At 41.8% G+C, this 21750-nt stretch overlaps 1 protein-coding gene across 15 annotated transcripts in view; it reads right to left on the bottom strand.

Annotated features, from left to right (window-relative positions):
* grin1a (glutamate receptor, ionotropic, N-methyl D-aspartate 1a) overlaps positions 1-10043 on the bottom strand; it is a 37200-nt gene extending 27157 nt beyond the window's left edge. For 4 of the 15 annotated variants that reach the window (XM_025908824.1, XM_013268516.2, XM_013268517.3 and 1 more), the window contains exons 1-3: positions 9120-9537; positions 5891-6025; positions 4519-4695 (exon numbers count right to left, since the gene is read on the bottom strand). In XM_025908824.1, coding sequence (XP_025764609.1) covers positions 4519-4695; positions 5891-6025; positions 9120-9368 — 561 coding nt within the window. In that variant the 5' untranslated portion in view covers positions 9369-9537. Of the gene's footprint in view, positions 1-4518; positions 4696-5890; positions 6026-9119 lie in introns of all 15 variants that reach the window. The other 11 variants (XM_025908818.1, XM_025908814.1, XM_025908817.1 and 8 more) reach the window with 8 other exon arrangements.
* Positions 10044-21750: the final 11707 nt, after the last annotated feature.

Here is a 21750-nt window from a genome sequence, read left to right as displayed (position 1 = left end):
CTACTCCACAAAACCATCTGCTCATTCAACATCATCTTCAGAAGCTCGTTCTATACTTAGCATCCTCAGACACAATCGTTAAAAGCTTGGCTGCAGTTTGCAAGCAGTAACAGCAGTAATTCAACATCAACTGCTAACACGCGGACATTTTTTACCCCGCAAAAATCCAGCAAATCCTGAAAACTTCTGTCCCAACTCGGCACTATACCGTCTAATTCTCAGCAGTCTTTGAGGGTGACTGTCTAAACTGGGAATGTTAGAAAAAGAAAAATATAACAAACTCTATAAAAGTGTCTGACTTTGTAGCAAGCTCTTGTTTTCAAAATTTATTGCACGAAGGAAACAAAGGTTTCCCACAGAGCTGGATCAGAGTTAATAAAGTGTGAGTGGTAGTGCTGTAGGGCAGCTCCAGAAAGCTCTTGCTCTACAAATTAAGTAATAAATCTTCACAAAAAACATTCACATTCCCTCTGTAGCATTTTGTTGTTGTGGCATTTTCAGCTTGATTGACACCTAAAGCATGTAGCACAGTACTAACAAAAATCATGTGCTGTGAAAGCGAGACACAAAGCAATCCGATAGGGGATTCCTATGCACGTTTAATTACATTCAGGCTATCTAACACTTGAGGTGTCACCATTTCAGACTCTGGTCCTGTTCTGTATCCTGCGAGAGGAGACACTTAGGAGTCCAGGCTGAGTTTAGAAGCCATTTTGCAGTAAAATAGCAAACTGCATGTTTCTGCATCACAGGGTTTCTTTCACAGCTGCCTGGATTCAAAGCTCACACCTCAGTGCACTCTGGTCCGCACTCCCCCGTTTGCAAAGTTCAGGCTGACTGTGCATCAATACACTATTCAGCAAACTGACAACAGATGCTGCCTAGTAAATCTTTTATTCACATAAACAAACAAACAAACAAACGTTAAACACCTCTGTGTGGATTCTCTTGTGTTCCAAAAGAATAAAAAGCCCATAAAAAAAATTATCATATATGATATAGATATGAGAACGGTATGTTGGATGCTAATGGGAGAATAAGAACAAAAAACAAAGGAAAAGAATGTTTGTATTTTATAAACAAATACATAGATGTTTCTCCAGCCACTTCATTGCATGGACCTGTTCAACAGCAAATATTTAACCAACCAGTCATCAAGTAACTCCATTTAGGCATCTAAACATGGTCAAGATGACCCGCTGATGTTCAAACTCAGCATCAGAACGAGGAAGAAATGAGTGTTTCAGAAACTGCTGACCTACTGAGACTTTACCACCCAACCATTTCTAACAAAGAGCAAATATCCAGTGAGCAGCAGTTTTCTGGGGGTTTATGCCTTTTTAATGCCTGAGGTCAGAGAGGAATGGCCAGACTGCTTCAGGGTAATAAGAAGGAAACAGCAACTCAAACAATCACTTATTACAACCAAGCTATACAGACGAGCATCAAGAATGCGAATCAAATGTGTTGCCTGGTCTGGAGTCTCGATTTCTGCTGCTACATTCAGCTGGTAGGGTCTGAATTTGGCATAAAGAACATGGAAGCATGGATCCATCCTGCCTTGTGTCAAAGGGTCAGACTGACAGTGGTGGTATAATGATTTGGGCATGTTTCCAACACCTTGTTGAATCTATGTCATGAAGAATTTAGGCAGTTATGAAGGACGAAAGGGGGTCCAAACCATTACTAGTAAGTTGTACCTAATAAAAAACTTAAAGGAGCTGCCTGCAACAATCAGCATCAAGGTGAATTGTGCTATTCACTGGCCACTTTGTTAGGTTCTATGTAATAAAGTGGCCAGTGAGTGTATATAAATTGTATTTTTGCGGAAGCATCTTCTACATAATATTTGGAATATCTGGAATTATTATCAGTGGTGACAGATCACTAAATTTATTTCAAAGTAATGTTACAAAAGTGTCCCAGAAACCTTGCGATAATGGTGTTGGATCTTCAGCTCCTGGCGGTGGCATTTCTCTCTGTATCCTATCAAGTATAAAGGCAAAAATCAAGTTAGAAATTTATCATAAAGTGAGAATTTTTTTGCATCTAATTCAAGTAGAAACCCTCTCTGAAGCCTTCCAGAAAAAAAGGACTTTGTCTTTATCCCCTGAGTTTTTCTGAGCGCTCTATTTTTGTATCTGCAGCCAGGCATTAATATTTCACTTTGTGTTGGCCACATTTGCTCTCTGACTAAGTCCACGGTGTCCAGCGCCTTTTCACTGGTGGTGACAGCCCCCCTGTGACTGTGTGACCTCGCTAAAGACTTACCACAGAGCTAAAAATACTCTAACCTGCCTGTCACTGAGTTTATGCAGCACAACAAGGTGATTAGCAAGAGCAACATTTCTCAGTTTTAATTAGAGCGTGGTCTACCTGAGACAAAATGAAATCCTTCAGCATCGCCTAAAGCATTTGGAGATATGACATCCAGACAAATCTATAAAGAAAAAGCTGTTTTAGTTATGAAAAAGATTTTTTTATCATCATTATTTTGTTAATTCGGTGACACACGGGATGTCAGAGCTGAGGGGAAAGTGAGCTGAGCAGCTGCTCGCTGACATTTCTTTTCTCATCATTTAAGAGTATAAAGGTTACACTCCCTGATTTTGTCACACTGCCCAAAAACCTAAAACCCCAAATGTCCTCTCAGCTGGGGACCAAGTTTTGATTTTTCTTTTTTGACATTTTATGAAAATCATGTTGCATTTTAAGATACTAAGACTACTTTTGTTTAATATTTTCTCAGCATAGCCAAATCCCCAGAACTACATCAGCGTGCCTTTCAAAGCTTTCCAACTTCTCTACATGCGTGTGGCTCTAAGCCTCTTGCATATTTCTTCCTATTTAATGCTTCGTTTAAGAAAGAAAAGCTGCAGTAATTTGCTGGAAGAGCTGGAATCTGTAGTGTTGAGAAAATGTTAGTCCAGATCAACCATTTGTTGACGGCTATTTTCAGCTACGGATTAACAGGCATTACCCAGTAGTGTATAGATGAGTGTATGTGGGACTGACTCAAAACAAACTATAGAGGATTTGCTCGTGGTAATGAAGGATGATGCCAGTGTGACAGTAGGATTCGTTAATTTTTTAAGGTTTATCGACAGCAGCTGAGCGCTACGGCACAGCTGAATGACATACATCAGCCTTTGGATATGGAGAAAACACTCATTAGTAGAATCACTTTACTGTTGGCGGTTTTGTGTGTGTGTGTGGGGGGGGGGGGGGGGGTAATACAGGACTTGTCTTATGCTGCTCTGCACTGGTTTCACTGTAATTATCTCTGCATGCATTTGGAAAGATTCTCAAACAAATCCTTCTCAGGGCCCAGAAACTCTCAAACTGGCACTGCAGTGAGGACTAAATATATTCATAATTAGAGGCTCTCATCAGCAGAGAGAGTCGCTGCCACTTCGCTCAGCTTTATGGGACTGAATGAGCTGAATGCACAGATGGGTTCATTCTGAGATCCAAACGAAGACTTCGCACTTGCGCAAGCTTTTAATATACAAATTTATCTTTTCCAGTGCAGGATGTGAGTCACATCTCCACCATCTGACTGTCACTGGTTATGGTTCAAAGTGCGCAGCTGCAGTTTCACAATCGAGAGTGTTTTCCGATTGGTGTCTGAAGCCGATCCCGGTCGCTTCATTTAAGCAGCTTTGCTTTAACTGTAGCTGCCTTCTGTAAAATTGCCTCGGGTGTGTGTCATACCCAGTGTCTCTTCAGCTTCTGATTTAATTAAGTCTCCGAATCAGGACTCATTTCACTCTGCCACACAATTACAGCAAAAGAGCCCCAGAGAGGGACAAGCACCGCCGAGTAGAAAGAGAAAACGCATCGCAACGTGATTTCATCTTATTAAATGGATGAAATAGATGCAGTTGTTTTGTTTTTTTCTTCCTCTTTCTAGCCATCTAACTCTCTTTGCCCCCAAAGGGCACACATCATCACAGTCTCAAGTCTGTTTTGGCTCAAAGATCAGCATTTCACTGACCCATATACACAGCCCAGAGCAATACTTAAAATGGATGCATCAGCGCTATCCGAAAAAGAAAAAAATAAAGCCTCCTATCTTCCAAACTTGAAGTAGCAGGTTGCAATAAAGGAAAGCCCTCTGTGTGCAGTAACAAAGCCTGCAAAGAAACACCTGACTCCAGTCAAACAGTTAAATCTGTGATGGTTTGCAAAGCCCCATGTTAAATTCCACTATTTGGCTCCCAATGTGGAAAGACACTGGATAATTTGGACTATGGAGAAAAGCAAAGTGAAGATGAGCAAATAAACATACAAACTTTTGTAAGATTAGACCACATTAGACGCTGGTAATGTCTCTAGGAATGTTAGCCAATGTTTACACAATGGTGAGAAAGAGATGTGGCCACACAACAGAAAGGAAAACAGTCACATACATAGAAGACCTTTGAGGTTTAAAAGCCTTAAACACTCGCGCGCTCATGCTCATACACTCGAGGGGACGGGGAGGAGGCCGGGAGGCCGGGAGCCAGAGCATCTCACCTTTGTTTCTCTTTCCTCCAAGAGGGTCTCGAGCCTCTTTTGAGCAGCCCGGCCCTCGTGGTCGTCGCTCACTATCAGGATGATGTGGTTCCAGTTGAACTCGCGCATTAGGTCAAACCACACGTGCGCCTGGTGAGAGTAGGGAGGGACTGTCCGCAGAAAGGACAGGTGGATACTCTGAGGAGCATCGAGCAGAAAAAAAGGTGATCAGCAAAGATGCATGATTAGTTTTTAAAAATCTGTTTGTTATCATGTGGAAATAATATTAAATCGTGTTCTGACAACACGATAATTATCCCGTGTGCACAAGATAAAAAAATATGTATCAGGTAGAACTACAGAACAGCTAAATTTCCAATGGTCTCATTGACTGCAACATAAGACTGTAAGTATACACAATGTACCCAAAAGTAATCCAGTATGCAGTGGACGTGAGCTGCATCCCCAAAATCTACGCTTTTGAAGAATATCAATAAAGGAAGTAATTAGCCACTTGCATCTCTCTGGCATTTTATTTCTTAAAAAACAAACACACACTGGGAAAAAGGGGATCTCTGAGACTGAGTGGAGTCTGAAGTTACTACTATGTTCTGGCTGAGAGTACAGAGTCTGCACCAGGAGTCTTAAAAAAATAAATACATATTTATTTTTGTTTTGTTTTTTTTTAAGTAGGGGCACAAATAAAAGAGAAGAGCCGTAGCCATCAAAATAAAGCCTTGAATGCAAAAACAGGATTATTTGAAGATGCTGCAAGTCTCTAAATCTGGATAGCTATAAATGAAGGTTCATACTTTTGGAAGCAGTCATGTGTCCACATACTTTTGGTGATCTGGGATATGGTTTTGTACGCTGTTCATTTTAGCTGCTCAATCTGTTCTAGACAAATAATGCACCACATATTTAAGATGTTTTGTGGCAGTGAACAAAAGCAAACACAATGGATAAATATCATGTACAACAATATAGAATCCCTTCCCTTGATCTTCCTTCCTCACATCTCCCCCAGGCCTATCTAAATCTCTGAATTGAATGCCTCTCATTTCCCTTAATTTGAGAGATTATGGACTGTGTCACTTTAAAAACTCAATTCATGTCTTTGGAATTTATGTGATTGTTTCAGTTTCATTTTGGTTGCTTGCGCTTCATAAAAACACAAGTCAGGTCGGAGGCATTATTAATGACGCTCTTTCAAATTTCAGCTGGAAACCCATTTAATCACAGCTCCCCTAATGGACACTGATGGGATGTTTAATCTAGAAAGCCTCTGAAGACGCCCCAGGGGAGCTTCTTATTCCTCCACTCTGTGTTCACTCTCTTCCTGTTTCCCTCTTTCTCTCTGTCTCCTTTTACATCTCTCACATCCATCACTCACCTTGTCTGAGTAGATGGACATGCGGGTGGTGAGCCCCACCACGGGGATCCGGTAGAAGCCTGCCGTGTAAGAGACAGGCGTCGGGGTTAGGTGGTCATTGGACTGGGGAGGGTGACTCACCAGGATAGCATAGACCTGCAGAGATACAGAAGAAGAACCCTTTGTCATTTTGGCGCTGCCATTAAGACAAAATGTTAAGACCACTCATCCTACTCTGATAGATTTTGGGGTATGCAGCAGTTTCTTTCTTTCTTTCTTTAGAAGCTGTATATAAAAGATGGAAGTAGCTTTTAGGTCCGAAAAGTGAAGACGCTCGAGGTGTCTAAAATTTCAAGTCTTTTAATGTCACCTGTTTTAATTAGATTAAGGCTTAAGGTTATGCTCTTCTGGCACAAAATGCCAATCCTGATGCTTGAAAAAATCAATAGTTGATGTCCAAGTGGCTTCATCCATCTTTGATATACAGTCTATTTCTAGAGGCCCTTAAAATGCAGTGTCCTCCAAAAATCAAACACACATATATTCTCCCAAGTCTTGTTTAGATGTGAGTTGCCCAGTCTCTGGGTCTGGGTCTGCCTTCTCTTGAGCATAATGGCACTCACCAGCTAAAGGAAGCATGAGGTTGGCTAACAGTTTAGGTGGAAGCCACTGATGACATCAAAAGTGCGAGCCTTTCAGCATGAAGAGATGCAGTCCTTCTTTTCCATTGTAATGCAGTTGATGGTGTAGTTCAGTGGAAAGAAAAAAGCTCCAACATGAAAACTTTTTTGAGTAACTGGGTCATGGTTTCTGGAAAGAGGCCAGTTTTCAAATTTAGTTTTTGTCACTTTAAGCAGCTCCACACAAGTGTTTTCAGTTTGTGGTTTTATTTTTGTGTGTGTTTTTTTTAAATATGAAAAAGTGTATGTCTCCAACTCTGTGCAATTTGAGGTGCAGTTTTCCTTTAAGACTAGATTAAAATGCGGGAATTGTGTTAAAGTTTTTTCATTTCAGTTTCTATTTGGAATTAATCACTGATCACAAACTGATTGCTTCACAGAATCTAGGACATTGGAGGCCAGTGAGCATATATAGCCCTGGGGAAGCTGTCCACTACACAGAGCCAGTAATTAAGCCTTGGCGGAAACATCAGGGTTTTTTTTAATTAATTCATTTTTTTTTTTTTTTTTTACCTCAAATGAAACTTCTGTGTGCTTCACATACAATACACTCATTATTCATTCAGTGATCCTTGAATCTAGACATAAATTGTAGCCAGGGGCAACCACATCTATAACAAAAAAAATAGAAAAGCAAAAAACAAAAAAAGAAACTTCTCCTTGAGATGATGCTCACTGTGTGGGCTGGCAGACTAATATTAATTTGTGCTGTCATATTCCTGCATAAAGTGAGCCCAAGCTGACCAACTGCTCAAGTAAAAGGATGAATTTATGTGAGAATCGATTTGAGAAATGCCCCGGAGATGTGGATGAAGGGGAATAAAGTTGGCACGGCTGTGCGGGCATGGATTATTGGATATGAGGAGTCCGTATGGTTGGGTCAAAAATGAGGTCTATCTTCCAAGGACTGCTCCCAGGCATCTACTCTTCCATCTGCCACAGTCTTCCCTCCTCTGTGACTGCTAGCACCTACGAGCTGATCTCATCAGATTAAACCTTCCATAGACTTTCTGTCTAATTCAAGTGTGATTTAGTCTCATTCACAAGAGAGGTGTGTGTGTGTATGTGTGTGTGTGTGTGTGTGTGTGTGTGTGTGTGGCGACTGCTCATATTGTGGGGGCTTAAGTCTTCTTACACAATCACATTGTGAGGATGTGTATGGTGACAGAACACAAGTGTGAACCTGAACCTTAAATTTTTAACATAATGAGGTCTTTTAAGGTCAGGTTAAGGTTAGGCAGGTAGTTAGGGGGAACAAAGTCTCCAATAAATCATTGTAAATCAGTGTAATGTCCCTTAAATCCATGGACACGGGGAACATTGTTGGTGTTGTCTTTAGAAGCTCATGTGGGTGGATTGTACACTCTTACTTTGTATGACAGAGACAGAATATGATGGTTTTATTCCTACAAGCCTGTATCCCTTAGACTCATTATATTAAGCAGAGGACCAGGGACATGAAAGCAACACTGAAACTGTGGGTGGTTTTTTTTCTTCTTTTTTTTCCATAAAGCTTAATTATGTGTGTGGGAGAAAGAAGAGTGAGAGCAAGAGGGACTTCACGCCTCAACATGCTGTGACATAATGTTGGCGCTTTTTAAAAGCTGTGTTGAGCATCACCACGAGAGGATGGTCGGTGCATTTGTCAGCGTGCTTCAACTCTCAAAGGCGCACGCTCTCTAATCATGTATTACTTATGAAATATGTTTTGCTGGCTACATCTGCAGCACAAATGGTGTGAATCTCCGAGATAGTTCACATTTCAGGTCATTTTTAACATGCGCCTCCTCCTAGTGTACCTTACAAAGACAGTTTCTCATGCCACCCATGCTTCGGATCACTATCAGAGGAACTGAGGTCGTTATCCACAGCTGAAGGCAAACATACTAAACTGTTACCTCAAACCATTCCAGCCTCCTTTTGCCAAAATGTTCACACATCATGCAACATGCACGGTCAGAGCCAAGCCATTAATCACAAATTACATATTGCACATTTTCACTCCTGACTGGTTCCTTTGCAGTTGAGTTGTTCTGCAGCTGGGTGTCCTATAAAGTACAATTGCCCTCTCATCCGAGTTATGCCCCAAACCACAGCCTATTTTTGGATTTCTGGAAAACAGATGGAGCTGTAGAGGGATCAGTGTATTATACAAAGTGAACTAAGATGTGAGTTAAAGTGTGGAGTGGTGCCAAAGGGAACAACAGAAGGCCAGCATAATATGTAGTCTAACTTCCCGCCCCTGCATTAACATGTTCCTGCTTGATAGATATTCTGCAGCTGAAGATGTAATAAAATAGTCTGTCTGGGTTTAATTCAGATTTTGAGACCAATGAGCTAGTTATGACAACCAATCCCTTCAACGGTGCTAAGGTGGAAAAAAAAGATGCTTCTGAAATGTAAGAAATTTTACTGAAAGCAAAAACTTTCTCTGGTAAGAAGCAGTCCCTCAAAGACACAACTAAGATGCAACTATCTTTAAGCAGGTGGACTTCGCATTTAGCTCGTGGCAAATATACTAAATTCACAGATGAATAAGGCAACTAGAGCCCATTGGCAGTAAACTGTACCTGACTGGAGATGAGGTCCTCGCAGACGGAGAGAGCCATCTGGATCGCGTTGGATTTATGCGTTACGGAGATGGCGGTCAGCTTGAATTTGTCCCTGCCGTAGACTTGGTTCGCCTGGGTCACGGCATCTTTGAAGACCTGCTCGTATCTCTTCTGGCTCAGGACGGCCCCGATGTTCACGATCTTCGGCTCGCAGCCGGCCCGCGCGCAGGAGCACGAGAAGAGCACCGCCAGCAGAAACAGACGCATCGTGTGGACCACCAAACAGCACAGCGCAGCCCGGTCGCTTTTCTCCCCGGTGGCGGGTCGGCTCGACCAGCTTCTGGACAGCTCAGCCAGTTGAATGCGCGACTGCAGGCACAATCCAGGTGGGCGGTGATAGCGAGGGAGGGAGGCCAAAAAAGGAAGAGGAAGACTTTGTCAAAAAAAAAAAGGCGGTTTGGTTATGTGCAATGCGGAGGAATGTGCATGATCATGTTAGAGACAGGCTGTCAACCGGGGACATCTAACCCGCGCTGTCCACCTTCTTTTGCTCTCCTTTGAGGAGCTGCAAAACCTTCTAGTGGCAGCCACAAAGACTTAAACCATAGCCCACGCTTCTACGGCTTCCTCTCCGGGGCGAGTATCGCTCTCTCCAGCCTCTGTTCCCGTGCGCTCTCTCCGAACTCAGCACCGATGCGAGGCGCGCTGGTTGCTCCGGGCTGAGCGGCTGCTGCTGCTGATGCTGCTGTCCTTGGTCCTGACAGCTGTGCATGCGCGCCTGTGGTGCGCGCTCCCGCCGTATCGGTTCCCTGCTCCGGGGTTTTGCGCGTTGGCGTGCTGTGCTGCTGCTGCTGCTTCAGCTACTGATGATGCCGGCGAAGAAGCTAATCCTATGAAAAATACATGTAATCACTTGTTAAAAACACACTCGATCATCGTGTTTGTCATAACAGGACACGAAAGGCAGGAGCAGTAAAGGCATGGCGCATGCAGCCTACTGCACAGTTGTAGAGTATGAATGGGCTGCTAAATTAATTTACATCAGCGCTGTGGGCTTTGCTGGTGCATAACATTTGAAATGGTTAGAAGGGAGGAGGGAAGGCATTTATATTAGTACTATATTAGTACTATTAGTATAATAATACACACACACACACTCCAAACTGGAAGGAGAGCCTGATTTGTCATACTGCTCTCTCGTAAACTGGGCCGACCTCCGTGAACAGCTCATTAATCACACAGGATGTCAGCACCATCAGCCATAGCCCGTCACTCTTGCAGAAGCTGACTCGCCTGTCTTGTTTGTCTAATTTTTGGTATGTGTGTGTGTGTGAGAGAGAAGTGTGTTTGTAAAGGATAGAGTGCGTGCGTGTGTGTGTGTGTGTGTGTGTGTGTGTGTGTGTGTGCGTGCGTGCGTGTGTGCAGAGACGAAGTAAAAGAAACACACCGTAGATATTGTGGATGTTGCATTATATCTGACCCCTCTGTTGATGAAACTGTTTGCTTCCCTGCAGCTGAAGACACGAGCAGAATCAACCTCCTGGTTACCTAGGAAACTAGCTTTTACAACACACATGCACACGCGCGTGCACACAGCGGAGAGCTTCACACGGAGGAAATGTTCTCTCGATTTTTTTTTTAATGGAAAGCAGTGAGACAATGAGTTTATTCATCACTGCAGGAAACGTCAAAATATCTCTCTGTAACAAAACGGTCATTAACACCAAAATGAAAAGAAAAAGATTAAAAAGAAGATATTTAATCGGAAGGACTCAAATGGTCAAACATCAGTTTATCGTTTTATTTTTAATATCATAATAAGCTGGATACTATTTGAATATTTCCCCTGAGAGTACATGTGTTTATTCCCGGGATTAACAATTCCTACGTAGGAAAAAAAAAAAAGGTGTTTTGAAACGAGGCCAGTGTTTGAACAGTGCTCTGAATTCCAAATCACTGAAACACTGTGGTGTCTCTCTGCTCGCAGTGAGCTGATAAATTAATCACAAGGCTGAAAGAAATCAACATTCATCAGCTGCAGGCTGTTCTCCTTTCAAAGTGAGCTCGTCTCAAGTATGATCTGACTGTTTTCTTTATAACTTTAACAATGTGCATTGACAAAGGGGATATTAGGCATGACGGTTCAATTTCGCAGGAAACCTGAGACATGTTTACCAGTAGTTCTAATGAAAAACGAATGGAGAAAGGTGTTACATGAATTTAACTTTGTGTAGGTTATATTACAAACCTACACAAAGTTCATTTAAAAAGAGATTGTGTGTCTCACTACTGCGCTTGTGTGTTGTTCTGTTGGTGTACTTTTAGTCTAACAGTGGGTCCTGTAGGGCTCTATTTTCTAAATCTAGATAATTAATTTAGCATTTCTTTTTCAATCATTGTGTTTTTAAATCAGGCAATTAGGTTCTGCATCCAGAACCTAATTCAGTTTTATTTTTGTTGTGTCACCGAACTGGACCAAAGGCTCGCCACCATCTACCAGATTAAAGAAGGTGACTCTGTGGTAACTGGAGCTCATTGGATGCCAAAACCAAAGTAGACCGAGTGAGCTCTACTGCCCAGCAAGTGGAGCCTGCGACCACAATCTGAAAGAGCAAGTACTGGAGAAAGTGTTCTGATTCCATCCCGCGCTCCCAGGACAGCCAGCTAGTCAACAAATTTGGCATCCAGTTGACTGGGACTTTGCTGCACTCATGAGAAGCCTCTGTCTCCGTTGAAGAACACTGGAGGGTATTTAACTAGGTCAGGCTCCTGAATGAATCCTGCCACCCCACTGGCTGTCACCCCGGCTCCACAAGAGATGCCACGGTCTTGGTTTCTCCATGGTCTTGTGCACCATCTCACAGTCCATCCACAGCCAGGTCCTTCCATGACACCACAGCTGATCCTCACCTTGATTCTTGCGCCATCCTGCTTCACGGCCGTGATTATATGAGACTCTGTTGCCTGGAATATCGGGATGAAGATACCTGAGTTCTGGAAATAGCCAGCAAAATTCTGGAGACTATATGGGACCACGCTAAGTTGAAGTATGTTGCAGTCCATGTCGGATCACATGGAGTCTCTGAACTACCGCACTTTCATCTCTGACACAATTCCTACTCTCTACTGCAGGGTGGGTCATTTCAGTTGCTTGCTGAGCTTAGTCAGTCTGTAGCAACTACAAGATGACTTTTATAGCCAACTTTAACTTGTTCTGAGAGCTTGGAGGGCTTATCAGAGTGATGGTCTGCACCCTAATAGAGCAGGTTCTTGCATGTTGTCAGCATATATATGCTGCCCCTTTCTCTGGGTGCTCACATGTACCGCTGAACTGTAACAATCTCTGATCAAGCTTCTCTCACTCGGGTTACCGGTCTATTCACGGGGTACTCTTATGCAACACAAAGCTCCCTATTTAAATTTGGGAGACAGGCGTCCTCTTTACTTTTCGAATTAGACTTAAAACGTTTCTTTTCTATAAAATTTATAGTAAGGGCTGGATCAGGCAACCCTGAATCATCCTTTAGTTATGCAGCAGTGGACCTTTGAGTGTTGGGGTTTTCTCCAGAATACCATAGGCTCTTTTCCTTACTGTAGAAAAGAGCTTGAGGCAACTGTTGTTGTGATTTAGTGCTATATAAATAAATCTGAACTGAACTGAAAACACCCATATACACCAAGAATGTGACCATGCACCATAACATTAAAGCTATTATTAGAGATTTCCCATCATCCTCTCTAAACATCCACGAGACATGGAGGCATATTCATTGGTCCTCTAGGGGTCTGATAATCAGTTGTGGGGTAAAAGCCAAGCTGCCAGCCGCTGTCTGTCTCTAGAGTGTGCAGGTGTCCCTGTTTACATGGATTTGTCCTGCATATTTATCCCTTGTCCATCCCCCATCCCACAAACTGAGGCAGTGTCCCACATTTTGATTGGTTCGAGTTTGGAAAACTTGCATCTGCTGTACAGACACTTTACTTTTATCCAATGGCTGCAAAGAAAGCAGAGAAGACTGTCAGCATCACTCACATTCAGGTTAGAGTAGAGTATGACCAACAGGGGACATTGTGAGTCACCACAAAGTCAAAGGCTTTGCGCATTTGACAGGAAAATGTTGAAGACTACTACAAAGAAAAGGAAATGAGGTTACAATAAAGAGAGGGAAATACTCCATACAAGGTAAGGCTGTGGAAGGCAGTTTCTAGAGTTTTTGCTTTTATTATCATCATTTTTGCAGTTGCACGGGGAAGAATATTAGACCATTTCTTTGCATTTACGTGTCCCAAATTTAGTTTGTTGGGATCTGATTGCCCATCCTCACTTCCAAGCTGCACACAGTGAATGCTAATGTAGATTTTTACCACGAAATTAGACCCAGCACTTGCAATACCACACACTGTGTTGCAGAGTTGAAACAGCTGTGTGCTGTAGCTGCAGGCTTCATGCTGCTAGCGCCATAAGAGAGAATGATTTAGTCTGCTTTAATTAGGGAAGATAAGTGGACAGATATCAGCTGAACAACAGAAGGCAAAGGGCAATAAGTCACAACATCGTCTGCTCTAATTTTCTTTAACTTCTTTAATTCTACTGATGGTTTCAGGTTGTTAAAAAAAAAAACTAGTTTAATGGTTACAGTAGTCGGCTTACATACACTGGCTTACATAAACATTATATGACACAAAATTCCCCATGGTTCTGGCCCTGCAAGGGGTCACTCAAGTCATGGTATTGATTGCAGAGGATTCATAACTCCACTGGGCCCTAGAGAGAGTGGTTTACCCTTCAAATGTAATTTGTTTTGTGGACTGTGGAGCATGTTGGACTCAAAATGGGTGACTCAGGTTTATTTACAGCAAGATGAACAGAAACAAGAGGCAAACATGAGGGTCATTCACTAACTCTTTCCACAACAGATTGTCTCTCTGAAACGCTCTCTTGGGAACATACCAGGATTTTCTGCATAGAGGAAGAAAACAGGCAAGTGTAAGTCACCGTGCAAAAACAGAGCAAACATACGGACATGGGGAACCAACATCACTAACGGTCTTAATCGGCGATCAGGCGACAGCTGAATGTCTTCCCTCAGCTTAAGTTACAGCAGCACGATGAGACGATGACAAACGGATGTTCTCATCATCTCCAGGTGAACAGGACCAAAGGATGGAAGGAAGCCAAGAGGAATCCCACCCCTGAAACACAAAAGTGTTGTTGTTGCTCTTTTCCTCTCTTCCACTCTCTGTGTGAATGCATTTAAGTGAGTGAGCAGCTAAGAGAAGAGTTTGATAGAAAAGATTAGTCTAACCCTTGGGGGGTGTTTTTTGTTTGTTTGTTTGTTTTTTGATATGCTAAGCAGTGCCAGCGTCCCGTGATGTTAAATATCGGTGGCAGGCGGACGGGATCCTTTATAGACTGAGATGGTGCAAGTCAACGTTTTGGTCTCTTTGCATTTCTCGAACCCAGTTTGACTTTAAAACCCTTCTCCTGTGCAAAGTCTTGAATGATGAGACCCCATCATGTCTTAGAGTCATCATAGCAAATAGCAGGCAGAGCCTTCAGGTATCATGTCTCCTCCTGTGGAACCAGCAACCAGTTTGGGTTCAGGAGAAAAATACCCGCTTTGCTTTTAAGATTAGACTTGATCTTGTTTATGCTGCTACAGGCTCGGGCTGCTGGGTGACATGCAATAGTGGCATTTATCTGCCACTATTGCATGTCATTCAATTCTATCTGCTTTCTCCTGCAGTTTGCATTTTACCCTGTCTGTTGCTCGTGGTCATCCTGTGCTGTCCCTTTTTTCCCTTTTCTTTTTCCCCTCACCCACCAACCACAGCAGATGGCTGTCCCCCCCAGAGCCAGGGGTCTCTGCCTGTGCTTGCTTGTAGAGAGTTGTAGAGAGTTGACTGATCCTTGGGATTTTCTCTCTAATATATGTCTGTGAAGGTTCTCAGTCATCCAGGTCATCGTAGTCAAAGGAGTTTGCAAAGAAAAGCGTCTGGACTCACAGAAGTCCAGACGCTTTTCTTTGCAAACTCCTTTGACTCTCTCTAATATAGTTTGTTGGTCTTTAAAATAAGTTTAAAGGGCGCTATGTATCAAAGTCCATATGAATACCATGACCCAAGGATTCACAGTAGCCTTTTTAATGACATGATTAGTGTTACAATCTTTACCTGTCAGTGGTTTTAATGTTGTGGATGATAGGTGTATGTACACCCACATAAGTCTTTACACTGCTGTACACACAAAGCGGTACTCTGAACGAATTTGAACATATTTCTTCATCACACTATTCCCAGTTGCTATTCAGTTCACGCAACTTTCATAACAACATTAATCTTTAAAGAACAGGAGCTCAATGTATATATGTTTTATAAAATACAGGATGTTTTTCAAATTAAAATCCTTTGGGTTTCCCAAAATCCAAAAATCGTTGGTTATTACTGAACAGTGACACATTTTTAACAAAAATAGTGGCAAAAAAAAAAAAAAAAAAAAAAATAACCACAAAAAAATGACTGGAGGCAGAGGAAGGAAACATCCCCATAGGTAACAAATCAATACCGTAGCTCCAAAGGGAGAAATCTTTTTGTAGTCATAAACCTTTCAAGAAAAGAGAATTACTATGAATTATTGACAGACTAGTGTGTTAGAGTCCAGGATTTTTGGTACATAGTGTCCCACTGGAGCTCAGCCTGGACAGATCCATTTTCAGACATCGTTTTCTTTGTTGAGGCGAGTAAACAAAAAGCCTCACCGCATACTGCTTTCAGTGTGTCTGCCACATAGATAAGAGCAAATGATCAAAGGACTGAAAATAACTGAAAGAAATAATAACGTTGAACAAAACATCTAATGATTACTCTCCCAGTCTTGGTGTTGCTGCCACAGCCAGTTACTGTTAATCTCACCACTTATTGTACGGCCCTGATGGCATGAAGGCCTCTTATTAGTTGAACCCTCCTGTGTCTCTTTTCCAGCCCACTCATCCACAATGCCAACACATCAATAAAGCCGGACAAGTCTGCTCTGCAGCAATTATATAACAAGTTGGTTTGTTTGTTGCTGGAGCAGCTCAACACACAGTTTCATAAAGACTCCCCAGCTCAGCGAGGCCATTGCACGAAAATAAGTGCATGCAGCTGAGCACACAAAGAGCATCACAGGCGTTTAAACATAGTATGAAGCTTTCCTCACATATGTGAAAATCCACGTGGAAGTGTACGCACATGTACACACTCCCCGAGTTCACACTTTAAGCCGTCCGCCCACACAGATGTAACACAGACTCATACGCCACCCACACTGTCCTCTGCACTGCGAGGAAAGGATATTTTGTGTGTATATGGGTGTGTGTCTGTTTTAAAGCCAGAATGAAACAAAAATGCTTATCATTAAAATCACACGAATACACAAAAGGAGTTATGGAGGACCACTACTGCTAAATAAATAGATAAATATCCGATTAGATGCAACAAATATGACAGTAAAATAAATTAGGCATCAATTAAAATCAAATGTGACATATGTTGATATCTCTGATTCATTTTTATTTTTCATTAAATGTTCTACTTATTTAGCTTCCCACTTCATTTTCATTTATGTATGAGAGTAAAATACAAAGTGAATATGCAAAGTAAAATACTCTGCAAAGGTCTTGAGTCACCTCTTATTTCTGTATATTTTGCAAGTAAAATGGGAAATAGGTGCAGCAGTTTATTGAAACGTGCAAATGTACATGGAAATACAGTTTACAAGGGAAAAACAGAGTTTGTACAATTCTAACAAGTTCGAAAAGACATTGAAGGACATTCAAAGCTCTTCTCTGGATATTGGCTGCCTTCTCTGTCAGGATGATCCCACACTGCTTCAAAAATGTCGAGCTCCAGCCACTGGGGAGGCCAATCCATGACAAATTCAATGATCCGAGTTTGGGATCATTGTCATGTTGAAAAATGAAGCTGTTGCCAATCTCACACTTTCTAGATGGTATTTCATGGTGTTGCATTCATACAGTAACTGCATCAATTTGACAAGCTCGTTATAACTCATCATTTGAACTGCTGCCCCAAAGTGTGACATAGCCTCCTTTATTTTTTATTTTTTACAGATTGCTGCAGATAAAAGTATCAGAATAAGACAGATATAGAGAAATAGAGGAAGGAACTGAGGGAAATAAAATTTAATTTAGGGAGCCGAAGCTAAATAAAAGTCAAGAAACTGAAAGCTAACACTAGGACAGTAAACAGTCTAAACAAGTATCTACAACTCCATTGAATCAAAACCCTCATTGTACTAGGATAAGAAAGAAAACATGAGCCAAAATGCAAGACTACAAAACAAAACTGGAAAACCATGACGTGAAATCAGAAATGAAAGACTTAACAGCATCACAAGAACTTAAAATTTCTACAAAGATAGCAAAATTTGAATCCACAATTCAACCAAGCAAATATACGAATCAACACTTGAACCACTATAATAACAGAAAACCCAGTCAAAATCTCAAACTCAATAATATAACAAAGAACTAAAAATGACACCAAATCCAGGACCATGACCATCTTCAGCCACTTACAGCCGCACTTATGAGAATAAAACCTTTCTTGTTATAGTGCCATCTATACTCGCTTTATATCTTCCAAGTGCTTTTAAATGACAAATCTCTCATTTATGAAACCCATACAGAGGAAATGAAGCAGAGGACAGAAACAGATGTCGCACTTGAACGCCTACATGCTTTAGCGCATGGCTCCGTGTGTTAGTCTTTCACGAGAGCATTTTTCAGAACAAATTTGCTCTGACTCGAACATGTCGAAGCTGAATGGTGCGAAGAACCATAAATGAGAAGTGGTGGAGCAGCATTTTGCAGAACGCAATTGTCCCTAGAAGTTGGACGCTTTTAATATGGTGCCCACATTATCTGATTGAAGCGAGACGCAAAATAGGTCCTGCTCTGATGTTGCTTTGATATAAACAGAGCCAGTAAGGCCTTTGAAATGGGTCGCCTAAATGAGTCATCTGCAGATGGATGCTTGCCTATCTGATGTGTTTCTCATGTAGTGTGAAGTCCTTGCATAAATTATAGATGTGTGGGCCCACTCGGTGCTTGCTTGCTCGCTTGTCCTGATGCCGAGCTGAAGTATTGATGCTGCAGAGAACACAAAGACTTACAAATTTTAGATTCCAGCTTCGCTCCTAACATGCTGCAAAGCCCTGTGTGAGGATTCAGAGTTGGATCAATATGGATCAATGTTTTTGTTACACATTAGAGAGGCCTGCTTGCTCCAAATTTGTGATTCTAAAACGGAGACACTCCACCAAGTCAGGAGAGAATCGGGATTCGATCTAAGGAAAACAAGCATGCATGTTATTACAGACTCAAAAGAAGAAAGAGATATGGTATTTCATGTAAATTATAAGGAAAAACACATCAATCAAGGGAAAACTTTATTACATGATAATACATTTTGAAACAGGTGACACTATCTGTCAAGCTATCCATTGTGGTAAAGCCCTTATGATTAAAAGGAGTAGCCGAAAGTAGCTTTTTATAACATTTGACATCATTTGAGAATTGTATGTTGGCTGACACCCAAAGAGGATAGCAATTTGTAATCAAGGCCAAAATCTTATTGATGTGCCACCCACCTAAAAATTACTGCATAACAAGCATCTTACCACATGACAAGGACACCCTTCGACCTCCTCTAGCCCAGCCAAAGACTGCATGCACAAATCTGAAATAGCCAGTGCTCACTGGTTTGTGAGTCCTGTTTTGAAGCCTTGACCTGAGCATTTTAGCTCTTATAATCTTGTTTTATTTTGTTTTGTGAGAGGAGGATCTGACTGAAAAACGGAGCACGATTACATGCTTGATCACACTGTAGCTCCAAAACATAACCTACATTTAATTTACTTTATACGGTACCATAATTTTGAAAATGAAATTCGTGTTGTACTAATTAAGACTTGAAGCTAGAAACTGAATTCATAACCTAAACTGATCATTTTTCAATAAAATCACACATTTATTCAGCAGAAGGGACGATTTTCCATAGACATCTATAAACTGCTTTCCTTTTTGCAACCGAAGGAATCACTTTGCCTTTGCCTTTATGATTTGGAGGGTACATCAAGCTTTTATACACACTTTATGAGACAGTCACACTGTTAAAACTGCTTGGGAACATTTTGAGGAATATGACAGAGTGGTGACAAAGATCCTAAAGCACTGGTCCTGCTTCAAATCTGGGGCAGAACATCTTTTTCTTCAGCTGGTCCCATGTGGGAACTCACAGGACTCAAAAATTGTCCAGCTTCTACACATTTCATTACATCAGTGGCTCTAAAATTGCCCATGAATATGAGGCAGACAAAGTGCTTAAAGTGTATAGAATAAAGCACTTTATGAATCTATGATCGAATGAGGCTTGTAGTCTAAATCACTTTGAGTGGTAACACTAGAAAAGCTCTATTTAACTGCCAGTCCAGTCCATTACAGCACACCCCCAGATGCCCTCTGCCCATGTTTCAGTGGGTCAAAGCCAATTCAAGAGGCAGCCTGACATTTTCCACTGTTTGAAATGTTATGAAGAAATACCAGGTAATGGAAACTGTGAAAGTCAGGACACAATAGGGAAGATAAAAAAAAAAATGTTAGGATAAAAGTACAAAGTAAAAAAAAACAAAGTTGGGTGGGCAAACTTTTGCACATCACAACCGACTGCTGCAAGGTTTGTATTTTGTTTTCTGTTTTTTAACAGCTCACTTGAAAAATCATGATAATACACACATTTTCCACAGATACATAGAAACAAATCTTTGAGTGCAAGTACATCTACTACAAAGCATAGTAATAAAAAAAAAGAAAAGAAAAACAGCCTTAGATTGTAGGGACAAGTTTCCTTCATGTGCAGTTGGAAAGGAGATCAAGCTGGATTTTTTTGTTGCTAATAATATGCAGCAGTAACAGCACAGAACATCCTAGATGTTGTAATGAGAAGTAGGTCAATATGAGACCCAGAAAGATGAGATAGGAGTTTTGATTCGAAGTCAAACCTCTGTTATCTGTAGCACCAAATCCTGCAAAGCTGTGTCACTCTTCAAAGAAAACAAGAGTCAGGAGGTTGACAAGCTGACAGCAGATTGGATGCTTTCAGTTTTGGAGATATTTTGAATGTGGTGTAAGATGAACTATTACAGTACTAAAAAGTAATTCTTCATGCAGACCTCCAATTGACATTATTTAGGAGTCAAGTGAACTTGTGCCATCTCTAAATTGGACTTCTTTCAGTCAAATTTATTTAGAATAAAGAGCTGTGTACCGTGAATTGGAAGACAATAAATGAGGTTTATCAAACAACAGGAACAGATGACATCTGAAATCTGACATTGGAGAAGATAAATGTCCATGCTCCCTCGTTAATGTGGGAAAAGCCAGAGGAATATATTTCAAATGGCAATGAAAGCGCATGAAATATCTCACTGCCAGTTCATACTTAGAGCTCAGCCATCTAAAATAAGGACAGCATTTTAAGTGGGAAGACCATGTACAGAAAACAGCCCAGCATTACCAGTAGGAGGAGCAGGAAGCACAGGAAGTACCTTGCTCTCAGTACTTCAAACAGACAGGAAGGGTTACAGCAGTATCCGCATATATTTCTGCATGTGTCAGCCTCCAGCTGCCTCTCCAGAGTGAAACAACATAACAGCGATGCTGGCGCAGCCTGAAGTTCAGGACCTGAACTGATGCTGAGGGCCGGTTCAGGTTCATATGTGCCGTGACTGTAAGACTCCTCCTGAAGTCTCCAAATCTCCCACTCAGGGAAAGGGGTGGTCTGTCGACAGAAGGGGCACTGAAGCCGGCTGGTGTCCTTGGCCCGGCTCATGATGGCATCTGTACAGCGGCGACATATTTTGTGGTTGCAGTTGAGTAAGGTGACACTGTGATCGCCGTGCGAGTCGAACAGCTCGCTGCAGATGGGGCACTCGTGCCGACTGCTGTCACTGCACAAACTCCTGACACTTTCACTGCAGCCTGGCTGATCCCTGCCAGCCAATTCCAGCTCTTGTGGAACAGATGTCTTTTGGTCAGTCCCATCTGTCGCTGTTTGTGCGCCCGCTTTGTGATTCTTGTCACTGCTGTCCTGATGTTTGTACCCAAGCAGAGGCTTTATCACTGAGTCGCTTACATCTTCTGTTTTTTCTCCCTTGGATTTGTATACTTCTCTGAAATAAGCCTCCTCTGTAGCTGACTGTTGATCTTCTTCCAGTGTAATAACACCTTCCTCCTCAGTGTCAAACACTTTTGCTTCAGCCATCCTTCATTAAAAAAGATTTTAATGCAGGCAACACAGCTCTAGCACACGGTCGACTATGGCAAGTCTACTTTCTTCCTGCACTAAGCGGGCCAATTACTGATGTAATGCTTTAGTATAAGGAGAGCAACACAGTTTTCCCACCTCTAACTGAGATAAGAAAAGTACATTCACAGATAAGGAGTGCTAAGAAATAATGTGCACCTCAGAGAAGTGCCACTGGCCAAGAAGAACAGTGAACATTTCAGCATTATGCTCAATTTAACATACTAACATATTCACTGCAACTGAAAGCTTTTGCCAGCTCACAAATGCATGAGTAAGCACA

The sequence above is a fragment of the Oreochromis niloticus genome, linkage group LG7, assembly GCF_001858045.2.
Source record: "Oreochromis niloticus isolate F11D_XX linkage group LG7, O_niloticus_UMD_NMBU, whole genome shotgun sequence".
Taxonomy (NCBI): domain Eukaryota; kingdom Metazoa; phylum Chordata; class Actinopteri; order Cichliformes; family Cichlidae; genus Oreochromis; species Oreochromis niloticus.
Note: the sequence above shows the minus strand (reverse complement) of the source record. Positions and strands in the feature narration are given on the sequence as shown.